Source organism: Manis pentadactyla, chromosome 2 (genome assembly GCF_030020395.1).
Source record: "Manis pentadactyla isolate mManPen7 chromosome 2, mManPen7.hap1, whole genome shotgun sequence".
Classification (NCBI taxonomy): Eukaryota; Metazoa; Chordata; class Mammalia; order Pholidota; family Manidae; genus Manis; species Manis pentadactyla.
The window spans coordinates 66,989,478-67,004,197 of record NC_080020.1 but is presented as its reverse complement, the minus strand read 5'-3'; the positions used below and the strand labels follow the sequence as shown (position 1 = coordinate 67,004,197).

Genomic DNA, 14,720 nt, shown 5'->3' with positions numbered 1-14,720 from the left:
GTACAATGCATTATACCTTGAAGCTCTACATAGAGAAATCTTTTGATTTCCATTTTAGTTGGAAATCTTCTCCCTGATATGAAGTAGCAAACTGAAGATAATGTGATTGGATGGTTGGATCAGCTCCTTGTTATCATTTAGGCTACAGCCCAGTTCTTTGAGGAATTAAAAGCGATTATCCCAGCCTTCAAATCTTTGCAAAACTAGAAATGTAGCTCTAGAAACAGTGGCCATCTCCAGACTTCCCCTATTCATCTCAAAATGCTTGTAGATATTGTAAAAGATTGGGACATCAGGAACAGAATTGTCCTACCTGCACTTAAGAAAAAGGAAAAAAATTATGTAATAATTACTCTAGACCTCTGATAATAGGTAAATATTCCATCTTGAACTGGAAACCCCAAAACTCCATCTTGGAGAAAAGTTGGATGCTTTCTCTATGCTTCTGTAATACAAATTTTCTACCTTCATCTCCTCTAGGACCTAAGAGCCATTCTTTGAAATGCAAACTTTTAAGAAGTTTCTCATATGAAGGAGAAAAAAGGAACTATTTGGAAATTGGGCTAATGAAAAATCTTAAATGTCCTTTCCAGATTTTAAAAAGCTTTAGCCATCTGGGCAGGTGCACTTATCCCAGCTGACAAAACAAAGTTTGGATCCAACTGCTCTTTTACAAACTAGTGAGTTTTGCATTATACCTGTCTGATGGTTAAAAATTTTAAGTGAAATCTGTAAGGTCTCTGCATCTGTCTATCTGTTTATATGTGTCTGTGTTGTAGATGTATTTTTCTACCTCTGGATGGTATTGCTAAAATTTTTTTCTAATAAAGATATATTAATGCAGTATTAATAATAGTATAGCATCAATAAATTCTATTAGTGAGATCCTATAGCAGTGTTAGCCATTTTGCACAACCCTATACATTTTTTTTCTTAGTCTCTTCCAACGTGGGATATTTCCTTAGTCTACTTTGCCTTTCTGGACCATGGTGCTTTCAGAATAACTCATCAGTTATTTATTTTTTATATTGAGGTATATACAATAAAATCCACAAACCTTATTGTACAGCTTGAATTTTGATGTGTGTACACTGATATAACCATCACCTAGATCAAGATATCAAACATTCTCACTAATATTTCCTCCTTCACATGCTTCTTTTTGCTAAAAATTTTTTCCTAAAATTTGCTAAACATTAACTTGTACAAGAGCTCTATTTAATTTAAGAACAAAAAAAGTACTGATATGAATTCAGGAGTCATAAAATTCTCAGAAGTATAGCAAACTAACCCAGATGCTTTTCAGGCTCATGTGATCTGAAAAAATACCCAATATCAAAGCTATTTTAAGTTTATTAAAATAGACATATCTTTAGTGTTTTCCACATCAAATAATGCAGAAATACAACTTTTATTCTACTTGTGTTTATGGGTCAAGTATATTCATGCTATCTCTGTTACAAAAAGGTTGTCAGCAAGAATAGCAACTTGTGATGATGGCTGATTTTATCTAAGGTCTCATTAAGTTTTTATGTGTAGTCCAAACATAATTTTTGGGAATAAGTGATTTAGGTAGATGTAAGTGAATTAAGAGTTTTTAGGTGAACTTTTTTCTATAATAATCATGTTTTATGGTATGTGTACTTAGTTTCCCAAATCTCTTTGGTAACATACTGTTAGTGTTTCTAAGTAAAATGATGGAAATTCATTGAATATCTGGGTCATTTCTAACTAAGATAAAATACTGAAACATTAATAACATAGATTATCCAATTGTGGTTTCCTTTTACAGATGTACTAAAGATATCTGGGTCTATTTGTAAACATGTTTTATATTGCATTAGAAATTCACCATGAGGAAGAATATACTTATAGAAATTATAACAAATTCATAAATTTGCTAGTAACAGGTAGTTCACAATTGTTTACTTCCTAGTCTTCACTAGAAATTAACATTTCTAAGGATTAATAAGTCTAATGTGTGTAATTAATAAGACTACTGAAAATAATAGGGGAAACAACTCTGTATACAAGGAAAGTAAGTTGTGTTTTTTGGCTGAGACAGGCAGAGGTTTGGAGATGTGTTTTTGTTGAGGAGGAAAGAAGTAATTTTGTCCTGGTTAAGAATGAGAGGGCGGGAGAAAGGGAGGAAGAGGGGGAATTTTACCTTACGTGGTCCAATTGGCTAAAATTAAGTTACTATAAAGGATTTTTTTAATAAGCTTTAATTTTAATTAATGTTCTTATGCGTAAGTAAAACTAAACTTAATTTTCTTTCATTTGCTCAAAGGATAAATTTTTCTTGAACTATGGTTTTTTTCTACCTTTAAGTAATCTTCCTAGAAGACAAAGATTCTTTTTCATCAAAAGATTTTACTGGGTTGTCTTCATCATGTCTTGATTACTGAGGAAAACTGAATCTTCTTTATTAAAAGCACAAAGTTTTTTTAACTACTTAACCTTCTGTTTAGCCTACAGTGTTGTTAATTGTCATTTTGGTTAAATTGCTTCACAGTGACGTATGATTCTATTTTCTAAAACCTTCTGATATACTTGGCAAATTTCCTAAATTCAAATTCTAAATAGTTTTTTTTTTTACCGCAAACTAAGTTTGGGGTTTTCCAGAGGGCCTCTTCTTTTTGTAAAGGTGTATATTATGAAATTACATAATTTTTATAAACTAGAAATGATCAAAATTTTCCACAAATCTGATATGTCCTGGTATAATGTATAACTTGTAATTCTTGTTATTATCTTAATATATTGTATGCCACAGAAATAGCCAAATTTTCTTGCTAATTGCATTTTAATGAACTCTCAACAGACCCTTAACAATGGCCATTGTGAAGTCTTTATAGGGAATTACTATTTTACTCTAATGCCTTTACAAATATGTTTTATCTTCAGAGAGATTCATGGAAAGGACTCTGACAATTAGCATAGAATATAGGTTTCAGAAAATATTAAGACCATACCAGTGATCTTGTTAAGAATTTGCAGGATTCTAATGGAGAAACTGATGGCCTCATAAAACTGCTAACAAAAGGTCAAGATCAACAAGAATTAATTTCATACTAAATGAATTGATCAGGATGATAATAATTTTTCCACTCCTTGAAACATTGCTGGTTCTTTAATGTTTTGTTTTTCCAGATTTAAGGAAACTTTTTACAACAAATTGGTAAAGTATACCTTAATAAACAAAGATGAAACATTTGCTTTTTTTCCCCTATCTGATCCCTCCAGAATTTGGAAACTCAGTATTCTTATTTTCATGGCAGTAGAGTTATTTTCATAAGTTCAGTGAAAATCTGTTATCCTTGTAACAGGACACAACTGAAAACATTATTTGTATTGCAAGGCTTTGCCTGGAATGTCACATTTGTGACTGTGCTTAGAATTAGATATGACTGGACAGCTTTAGACTGTAGGGTTGACTTCATGGACAGTAAAACCCCTTGGAAAAACAGCTTGGTACTTTACTTTCAGGGTTCCTGGCAACCTTACCAGGTGAGTAAAGAAGGTCACTTTCTGACAGGCTCAGAAACTGCACGATAGTTTGGAGATCTTGAGAAAAGTAGAATTCATCCAGATCTATATGTATTACTGGCAAAATCTATTTGTGAGACCTTGGCTTGGCTTCTTTGCCTTGAGAGGCTTTTAAAAGTTCAATATGAGACTCTTGATGAAAAGTTCCAGCAAAGCAGATTTAAAAGAGTCTATATGACCATCACTATTCTTGTCCTTATTTATATAAACAATCAGGCCAAGTTTATTGAAACTAGACTTAATTTGTAAGCAAATTAGTTTTACTCTGGTCATCTTTGATAAAATGGGGTTGACTGTGTAGAGAAAAATTGTTATACAATTATAACACACCTTCATAGATATCAGATTCTAGAGCTGTTAACTGTCTTTAAGGTTTTGTTTTCTACCTATAAACTGGGCTAGATCCTAGTTATTCTAGTTTCCTCCAATATTAGACCCCCACTCTGCAAACTAACATTTCTAATTTTTTCCCACATTTCTGACTTGGAATCATTGAGAATTTGATTTGGCCTTTCCCGAAAGCAATGCAAACTAAAGCTGGACAACTTGATATAAACTTTAGAGAAATCACAACAGCTCATGCATGGCAAACATATTTATTGATATGTGGCCACTCAGAAAGCCCACCAGAGACGTTCAAGCTTCAAATTAGGAAGCTGCTGCCTGCCCTCACCTGAAGATACTTTAAGCCAGACATCTAGAAATGTCAGTTCTCTTCTTCCAGAACTCAGAAACTTGGATTATATTTTGCCCTACCATTAACCTTCATTTTTCTTTTGTTTCAATAGAAGTACCTCTCATTAAATACCTGATTACTTGTACTATTTAGGCCTAACTTTGAGAGCCCACTGCATCACCACCTCCTGAAATATGAGACACAACCCTTTTAGTTGAATTGACCTGTTCTCAGGACTAACAGACTGTTTCAGTGAGATGGAAAAATGTACCAACTCATTTACTGGAATGTAAAAGTGTTACCAGGTAGAATGCATTGTATTTCCCTGATTCTTGTCTTTTCAAAGGAGAGAATTCAATCTAGAGACCAGGTAGCAAGAAAAAACAGCATGGAATTTGTTGGGTTAAAGGGAAAAAGTACACTCTTGAGACAGAAAACCAGAAGCAGCCCTGCCATTTGTGTTAGGTTGGCTTTTTATTTTTTCTTAAGATGGCAGGGAGTCCCAGCCTGGATCTTAGGTCATTTGATTAATAAGTTGGTTGACAGCTCTAGGTTATATAACCTTTTTTCTCGGTGTGCAGGCACCTTACCCATAAGTACCTAAGCAAAGCTCACAGCGGGGCCAAACCACAATTGTAATTAGATTTAGATTATTATAATGAGGTAGGCTACTTTCAGACAATCATCATACCTTGCACATGCCCTGTAATCAGGGAAGCCTCTGTGGTCCTGGGCCTCTTGACAATCTAGGTGTTCCTGACTCTCTCTGCCTCCTGATAAACTAGGCATCCTTGATTGTGGAACTGGGAACTAAAGAGGGTTTAGGAGTTGGTCAAGGTAGAATCTTACTTGGTGATGGGCTGGCCCATTTCTCCCGTTTATGTCTGCTTACTCTAACAAAAGTTCCTGGGGAAGATTCAAAGGCAGGATTGAAGTAGACCAGAATATGTCCACCTAAAAATGTGCCACTTGGCATGCAGATTATTTTGAGCTGAAGACAATCAAGGAAAAGACTGAGGAAAAAGCATTTTTACTTACTCCTTAACTACCTTAAGAGAATTTAGATGGAGAACCTGCTCCAGGAAGAAAGCTATATCAGAGATAGCTACAGAGATTATGGGCTTAATGTGGTAAACTGGGTAGAACTCTGCAGAGCCTATATGTTTACATTCCTCTGTGTCCCATTGTTTCTGCACAGCAAGACATTTATTTACCAAATACTTTTATCTTCCTATAAATCATCTTCCTTCCCTTTGAAGCCCCAGACCCCTACCTATCCACTTTTCCTTAGCTCAGGATGGCATATATCCTCAATTGCTTGACTGTCTTTGAAGCTTTCATGTCTATGTGCGGCTCCCCATAATTACAGAATTAAATTTGCTTTTCTCCTGCTAGTCTGTTTTATGGCAATTTAACTAATAGACCAGCCAAAAGAACCTAGAAGGGTAGAGGGAAAGTTTTTCCTCCCCTCCAGTAGTTAATCTGCCTTATTGTATATCACAACTTTTTATCCTGTTTAATTTTGCTTAATTTTAGTTTAGTTAAATGGTCTTATTTTACTAATTTTAATTGTTCTTATTTCTTCTTTATCATTTCACTTTATCATTCTTATTTTTCCTTGTTACTTACACAGAGAGCATTCATGGAAAATTCATAACATTGAATAGATTACATGGGAAATAGTCACCAAAGTCCTTTATCACTTTCTCTACATGTGTATATTTATGCATTTCCATGTTAGTGGAGAACCTGAGGTTTTTGGGAAGAAGAGATTTTAGGCTCTTGGAATTTTTTGTTGTTTGTTTTGTCATTTAGCCCCTTCCTCCACTTGATGTAGGAGAATGGATACAAACATTTAAGGAAATTCTTATACATTCTCTTGTCTTATATTTCTCTCTTCTTACCTTTCTTCCTCTACAGTGATAGGATTCATGGGTGTTGTTAGGAGAAGGCACCTAATTTCTTTCTTCCTATCAGTTCAAGACTAATCACTGAAAATTAAGTACATGTGTGCCCATTTAAAATCTAAGTACTGGTTTTCCAAAGGGACAACTCTGTTGTGGGACAAGATCTTTAACATTAACTGGAAAAAATAAAATCCCATTGTATATCCATATGTTATTTGTCTATTCGTGTGTGCATATGTATAATTTCAGGACTTCTATTTAAAATAATAAAAATTATTTCAAATGTAAAAATTTTAAAGGCAAAGAATAAGAATGTTAATCTATTTTTTGTGGCTTAAAATTATGAGGGTGAATCTTAAGTAGTATGAGAATCATTAGAATAAAATTCACAGAGAAAATAGTCTATAGAAAGACATTTTATAGGGTGTAGCAAGAACTATATTTACTTCTCTTGTTTTCTACAGACTTCTCTTCACAGGAATTAGAGATTTTCATTTGTTCCTTTTCCTCCTCCTGGCTTCAAATGTTTGTTGCAGAGGCAGTCTTTAAAAAGTTGTGTTTACAGAGTTCCATCAGTATTTCTTCCGAGCCACTCTCTCTTCAGAAAATGGTGAGCACCACTCTACTCTTGTTTTTTTTAATTTGCAAGAAGTTTATAAATTCAATTTTTAAGTATTCTTCATTATTTCTTATAATTGGGCCAAGTATATTAATTATAAATCTTTCTATAAAAGGATTTTTCCTATCTCAAAAATGGAATAGTGAATAGAAATTTTAATTATTTGAGAGTAATTAAGAATTGATAACAGAAAAATAATACAGGAATCTTTGTTTCCTAATCACTTGCCACAGTACATAAGATTATTACTTTGGAAAGACATAGATCCAAAAAAAGTTCTACATGGTATTTAATGGTATTTAAAAAGCAAAATTTGCAAATGATGCCAAGGGTTAGTCTGTTTTTTCCTATGTATACACACAAATAAAAGCTGCATTAAACACGAAGCTGTCCAGTTTCATCTTGGCTATCTTCAGCTATTATTTTCAATTATTTCAAACAGTTTCCTCAACAGATAAGAAATACACCTGTTAATGGGTCAGATTGAACAAATACTATTTCGGTAGCAATTCTTGTCTTTAGCAGCTTTTGCACTCCTTATTCCAAATTGGTTTTCTGTTGAAGGAAGGAATTACTAAATTGGAAGTGGCAAAATACCAGTCATATACACATAAGTATTAAATATATGCAAATGAATTATAACAAGTTGGGCATAAGACTAATCAAAGAATTCACTAAATGAACACTAAAATTGAAATTGAAAAAAGTAATTATTTTCAAGAAGGTATTTTTCTTGTTGTATATGTCATAGTGACTTAATGACATGGAACTAACAGCTTTCTTAATAGTCTAACATGTTCAAATGAGATAGGGTGGCAATCATAGTGATGGGACCAAGAGAATATAACCAAATTTAATGATGAAATGAATCCAGTAGTTTCTTTTTACTACTTCCCAGGTCTTTGTAGTTGAGAAAGCAATATAATATTATCTTGCAACAGGTATATTCCTATTTGCCAGCTTTGGGGAAAACTGGTGTATATCAGATTGGAAAGATGCAGACTCCAAAGAAAATAGGACAGAGGCCTTGCCTTGAGTCTCAGAGGGCCTTACTAATGCTGAATGGTGCTAAACAGAAACAAGTTGAAGGGCTGTCAGAGTTACCGTAAGTGATGCTTAAATACCACTACACTTTGTTTTAGAGGACACTTCTCTTTCTGACACATTTCTTGAACTTTACTGTTATCTGTAGGGATTTCTGAATTATTCTGATTAGCAGAAAAGTCAGTTTTACGCCTATAAATACACACAATCCACATTTTTGCTTTCTTTAATTCAAGTACTACATGCTTGCTTTCTATTAAGATTAAGTGCTTTTCAAAAGAAATAAAACTATTCATTCGTTGTTCACACAATTTTTGCCTGTAATTTAAATTACAACTTATCTCTAATAAAGATGTGATTTTAGAATGCATGGTCATGTGACAAACTCTGAATTGTTATAATAGCTTTGCCCAAATGAGAAACCTCCTCTGAAAGGATGCTACATAAAACTCAGAAATCCTGAACTGTTTTTAGGAAGAAGAGAATTGGATCAGAATATGAAAATATGAATGGGGATCAAAGGCCTGCATCTCAATCTTAATGTTTTGCTTTGTTCCCTCTGCCAACTATAGTTTGCCTGGTCTCTTCCTGTACCTGACATTCTGTATTCATAAACTTTTCAGGGGGTGGTTGGAGTATAAGGTTAATAAAATGAGAATTAATGCTTTAAAATTTGCTTCTATACAGTTGAAATAAATATAAAAGGCAGTAAAATTTGAAAGAATAAGGGAGTTTATATTAACAGAAGGCTAGCTTTTAAAAAATACCATCTAATGTATGCTGCTATTTCTTGGTGAAAAACAAGCTTTCATTATGTCTTACTTTCTTTTCAGAAATCTGAACCTTGCTAAATGTTCATCATTAAAAAGATTGAAAAAGAAGTCAGAAGGAGAATTGCCATGTTCCAAGGAGAATTACCCCTCTTTGGTTACAAAGATGAATTTTCACAAGACTAATCTAAAAGGTATTCCAAGTATCAATTAATTTTTGCTGGGAACTTCTCGTGGTTGTCAGTAATTGCACGTTTTACACACTAGCCCTGATGAATACTTGAACTTAAATATTGGGCTAGGTCCAGAAATACCTTCCTACATAGCCCTTTTATTTTGAACTGTTATTTATGCAAAGCAAGTGATTGTTTAACACCCAGTGTAATAGAGTATTCCTCCTCTTCTTTTCTCCTATTCTTCCTCTCTCAATATTTGACAGTGTGTGTGTGTTATTCCAGACTTGCCCGCCTTACTTTTCTATTCTACCTCAACCTGTGCTGCTTAGGATCAAAGTCTTTTGATTTGAAAGTATAATGCAGTCTTCATCTCTTTCAGTCCTAGACATTTTGTGAACAAAGAGTGAGGAGTAGACTATGTTACATAGCAGTGTTAAGCATATGGACTCTTTTCTTCCAGGCATTGAGCCCAGACTATGAAATGAGTTTGGCTTTTGGTTTTAACCATACTGGAACCTAAGTACCTAAAGGATGCAGTTAGCAAGAATAGTGTTGTAGTAATTTACTCCAGTACCTCTTTATTTAAGTACCTCTTATCCCACAAATATGTTACCTTCCTAGAGTCTATAACTGGCCTAAGTAAATTGCTGAGTCTCTTGTTTATGAGCTATAACATGTTTTTAATACAAATATTATCACTGACACCAGTGGAAACAGTAATGTTGAAGCTCTCACAATGTTTGAATAGGATAAAAGTTCATAATTACATATCAAAAATTCAGAACAACTGCCTATTTGGTTTAAAATGTGAAAAGTGTATTAAACGAGAAGTCAGATATTGATTTCACAAAACAGGGTCCTTTTTCTTTGTTTATTGTTTCAGAAAGTAAAATGAATATGAAATGACTAGGCTGAATGGCAGAAGAAACTGGGAGGGAGGAAGAGAATTGAGAAAGAGTAGAGAAAAACTTCAAAAGCTTTTCAGTGCATGTAAAATAAATGTTTCGTTAGAAGTTACAGAGATAACTTGTAAAACTGAACAGTAAAAATGTGCTACTTAATATTTTATGGCAAGAAAGAGTTTGATTCAATATTTCATTTGTTTTCTAAGCAATTGCTTATTGTTAAGTTTTTTAAAAATCCCCTTACATCAGATTGTCACTTAGATCTTATTAGTCTTGGTTACAACAGAGATGGATATAGACAATCTTAGCCAGCACACTAATTGCATCCCTCCTACAAAACATTTTGCTATTCTGTTTGTCACTCTTGTTCAGCTTTAAATGGTACTAGAGAGAGAGAGAGAGTGTGTGTGTGTGTGTGTGTGTGTGTGTGTGTGTGTGTGTGTGTGTGTTTATATTAAGATTCTCCCATTTCTTCTTCTCTGTGCTGCTGTAGCCAAGCCAGACAGCCTATTGAGAAGCAGCAAACCATCTGTTAATGGATTTGAAGTTCTGAATTATACTTGAGTGTGTAGAGGCACTCGTGCTTAGCCAGAAACATTCATTTGAATTAAGCTATAAATGCTGTATAAAAAAGCGCCATACATTTAATGTAGGTTCATGAATAAATTTAAGAGAGGGCAATTGCACTCTAAACTTTTATTGCTGCAAAACCCAGTATTTTTGGTGTTCTCTGATCATTTGAGGGTTTTATAGTGGGACTGAAGCTTTAAACCTTGAACTAGCAAGAGACAATGCCTGTGTTAAACCTTTTGCAGTAGAATTTCATTGCTGAATTGCTGATAGAACAGAAGCTCTATGGATTGGTGGGGTTCCCTCCCCGACTCTCTTTTTTAATGCTAGAGATTTTTAAGCCAGTCAAAAGGGAAACTCAATAAATAATTTTCTGGCATAGGGCCAGATCTCCTAGTTCATGCCCTTTGATTATTTTCTTTAGTTCATATCTTGTCTTCTCTGGAATAATCTATTAATTTTTTATGGCAGGAGAAACAGCCCTCCATAGAGCTTGCATAAATAACCAAGTGGAGAAATTGATTCTTCTTCTCTCTTTGCCAGGAATAGACATCAATGTTAAAGGTAAGTTCTAAATCTTTGTGGTCTAGTCCAATGTTGTAATATTTGTAGTATTAAATAGTTTTATGTCACCATTAAGAAAAATCATTTAAGTATATTTATCTAACATATCTTTAAAATATCGCCAGTAGCAAAACCAAGAAATTCATCATACACTGATTTATAACTAGTAGGGTAGACACATTTGTGTCCATAATATGATCTGATCCCAGTATCACTATTTTAAGTTCTTTTAATTTATTTTATTTTTCTTCTTAAAATTAGAAATATGATTACGCTTATAGGCATGTTTATCAAAAAGCATTCTATTTGTGTATGTGGCACCTAAAAGTCAAACTGACAAGGAAAGTAGAATATGAATACTTCACTACCAAAAGTCCTACTTTTGCGATTTTAAAACTTGCCTTGATTTCTGATTTAGACAATGCTGGCTGGACGCCTTTGCATGAAGCCTGTAACTATGGCAACACAGTGTGTGTCCAGGAAATTTTGCAACATTGTCCAGAGGTAGATCTGCTCACTCAAGTGGATGGGGTGACTCCTTTGCATGATGCACTGTCAAATGGACATGTAGAAATTGGCAAGCTGCTAATCCAGCATGGGGGTGAGTACATTTATGCTAAACAGGTTTTGATAAATTATCCAATTTTTTGATGAATCCCTGAGGTAGATAGCATTTTGTTTTTAAGATTTATAAGGAAAGATGCCTTAATTTCATATTAATGAAAAAATAAGGATAAAAGTCTCCTAGAATGTAAGTACCTTTTATTTAGTAGGAATAAAAAAGCCTTTTCCTAATATATATATATTTATTGATTTATTATTAAGTCTATTTAGGTTTGTGTATGAGAGTGTATTTTGAATTGAGTGTGCTGGTAAATATTAATCTGTTTACTGAAAATGTATAATGTCTTTGTGAACAGCCATTTGTGAAAGCTTATTAATAAATGGATGTAAATGCTCAATTATGAATACTTGGATTTTTTATTCTTGCTTCATTTCCTGTGTGTAACTGCTAACTCAATCAGTCTTTTTTTAATGAGTCATTTCTTTACAGATGTAAAAAAAGATATCCTAGAATATCTTTTCTTCATTCACATTTTGCAGTCAATTAAGTTAAAATAGGAGGATTTTCAAATGGTGATAACTGTTTTACAGGGGATTTGTGATGGAGGTAACTTGAGCTTAATATTTATCTACTGCTTTTTCTACTGATATATCTCTGCTTTCAGAAAGCACTCCCACCCTTCAGTGATATTCTCCTTATATCTGAACTGAATAATATAAATTTTATATCAAAATGTTCAAAACTGATTTTTTCAAAAAAAAAACTGATGACTAGTTTACAATGCAGAAATAAAGATTTATATAAATTTCCTGTTACTTTTATTTGTACTAATTTTAACTTGAAATTTAAAATAGTTTTTCCAATAATTAAAGCTATTTGATTCTACATGAAAATAAAAAGCATATTTTCTATAAATGTCTTTTTACTCTCTAAGAAAGGTTGGATAGCATGGTAGCTTAAGACATTTGGTTATTTATAGTCATCTCCTGCCCCCTAAAGGCGTTAGTGTGTCTGTTTTACTGACACTGCTTCATAATCAATACATTTTTCACTTCTACTTTCATTAGTATTATATATTTACTGAACCATAATGTTCTGTCTCCTGTTTTATTTTTCTATTCCACTACATGTATGACATTCCATGCCAGTATTTGGCCTGTTCTTCAAATACTTTAATTGATGAAAGAGCCATTACTGTATTAAGTCCAACTCTTCAGGAGAGTATGGCATAATACTAAACAATGTGAATTTTTCTAGGGCCTTGGTGAAGAATAATAATGGATTAGTTCCTTGTACTAAGATAGGAAATCTAGTTGTACTTGCATGTGTCAAGGTCCTTTGGCAATCATACAGACTTATCTTTGCCTTAGTAATATGATGAGTTTGGACTTGTCAAATAGTTTGACACAATCATTGAGGTAACTACATTATCTCTTCATTGTGAGTCACTTAGCAGAGAGCAATAATTTAAAGAACTTATATCTTTAAAACCTTTGTTTACTTTTGGTGTGTTATGTCCATAATTTTGTTGTGTGTGTTTTTTTTAAGAGGAGTCACGTGGAACATTTTTCTTGAAATACCAACATAATGAAAAGAAACTTAATTCTGATTTAGAATTATCTTTTTTTCTGTGAATTATATGTTAATGATATTATCAATGATCTGTTATATTCAATACAGTTTATATCTAGGCTAATACTTATGTGTGTGATCAGATTCATCATAAGAATTTTATCAGCTGTAATCTATATTATCTATAATATGTTCTCTCAGTCCTTGTTTTGCTCCTCCCACATCATCCTTTACTACCTAGGAAATAAACTCTATCTTAAGTACCCTCTAAGTAGATAGATGGTTAGCTAGGACAGATAAATGAAATCTGAATCTGACCTAGAGCAGTTAAGACTTAATTTTTAGCAAATTAAATCAGTTACCTGTATGAAAAATTGAACATAAGCAAGGGTAAGTGAAATGTGTTCTGTGCCTATGCAAGGATTTGCAGTCTACACTCCAACAGTCGCCCATCAGCAATGGAAGGAGGCAATACTTTTTCCTCTTGGCAATATAATTATGAGATACTCTTAAGACTCTAATACACAATTTAAGGTGAATATATTTTTTTAAATTTCTTTAGGGAACACTGAAATTCTTATTTTAAGAAGATAATTTATAAAGTTTTATGAAAGTATAGGTATGTAGTAGGGACTTGATAGTGGGGGGAATCTAGTAACCACAGTGTTGCTCATATGATTGTATATTAATGATATCAAAAAACATATATATGAAAAAAAAAGTTTTATGAAAGTTTTTTGTTTCATTTATGTTATTTACTGAATGAAGGCATGCACTTTTTAGGCAAACCTCATTAGGCAATTGATTAGAACTTTGTTGTTTTTTTTAAAGCAACTTTATTAGGCAGTCAGTTATGTATAGCCAGTTAACTATGTCAATATTAATTAGTACAAAAGATGACTGTGGACAAAGCCCTGGGTGCTTTGGAAAAAGAGGTAAAACAGCTGTTAAGCTGCCAAAATAAAAATGTTTTGCTTTTAACAATTTGGATTTTCTTCTTCACAGGCCCAGTGCTTTTAGAGCAGAAGAACTCTAAGGGAGAGTTGCCCTTGGATTATGTGGCATCATCTCAAATCAGGGAAGAATTATTTGCTATTAAAAAAATAGAAGATAAAGTGGAGAACTTTCATGCACAAGCAGAGAAACATTTTTGCCACCAGCAACTTGAATTTGGTTCATTTTTAATTAGTAGAATGCTGCTAAATTTTTGTTCAATTTTTGATTTATCTTCAGAGTTCCTCTTAGCTTTCAATGGGTTAACTCACCTAAATGAGCTACTGATAGCTTGTAAGAATTATAAGGAAACCACCAATGCTCATACTGACTGGTTACTGGATCTTTATGCTAGAAATATAAAGACATTGCAGAAGCTCCCAAATATTTTTACGGAACTACCTGAGAATTTAAAAGTGTGTCCTGGAGTACACACAGAGGCCTTATTGGTGTCGTTGGAAATGATGTGTCGTTCAGTCACAGAGTTTTCATGATAATGTCAAAAATATAAGACAGCTTTTTAACCTTGCTCAGCTTGAGTTGTCATTTATTATGGACTTCATAGCTTATTAACAAATAGTAATTTGATTTATTTTTTGACAGAATTTGCAGCCTTGCTAAATTTTAAAAGCACTTAAAGAACTTCTGCAGAATGATATAGACTTAGCATTTTTTCAGTGTGTAGAATTTGACTCAAAGTAAAAAACAGTTTTGTTTGGTGTACACTGCTTTCATTAATCCTTATTATTACTTTTTTCTTCTGAAAGTGACTGAAAGTGGTATTATTTATCTATTTATATTGTACATGTA

The 14,720-nt window shown here is 33.1% G+C and overlaps 1 protein-coding gene across 4 annotated transcripts in view; it reads left to right on the top strand.

Annotated features, from left to right (window-relative positions):
• SLF1 (SMC5-SMC6 complex localization factor 1) overlaps positions 1 to 14,438 on the top strand; it is a 77,442-nt gene extending 63,004 nt beyond the window's left edge. For all 4 annotated transcript variants that reach the window (XM_057493395.1, XM_036925710.2, XM_036925709.2 and 1 more), the window contains 6 exons: positions 6,597 to 6,742; positions 7,693 to 7,856; positions 8,629 to 8,759; positions 10,688 to 10,780; positions 11,199 to 11,381; positions 13,923 to 14,438. In XM_057493395.1, the coding sequence (XP_057349378.1) occupies positions 6,597 to 6,742; positions 7,693 to 7,856; positions 8,629 to 8,759; positions 10,688 to 10,780; positions 11,199 to 11,381; positions 13,923 to 14,404 (1,199 nt within the window). In that variant the 3' untranslated portion in view covers positions 14,405 to 14,438. The remainder of the gene's footprint in view (positions 1 to 6,596; positions 6,743 to 7,692; positions 7,857 to 8,628; positions 8,760 to 10,687; positions 10,781 to 11,198; positions 11,382 to 13,922) is intronic.
• Positions 14,439 to 14,720: the final 282 nt, after the last annotated feature.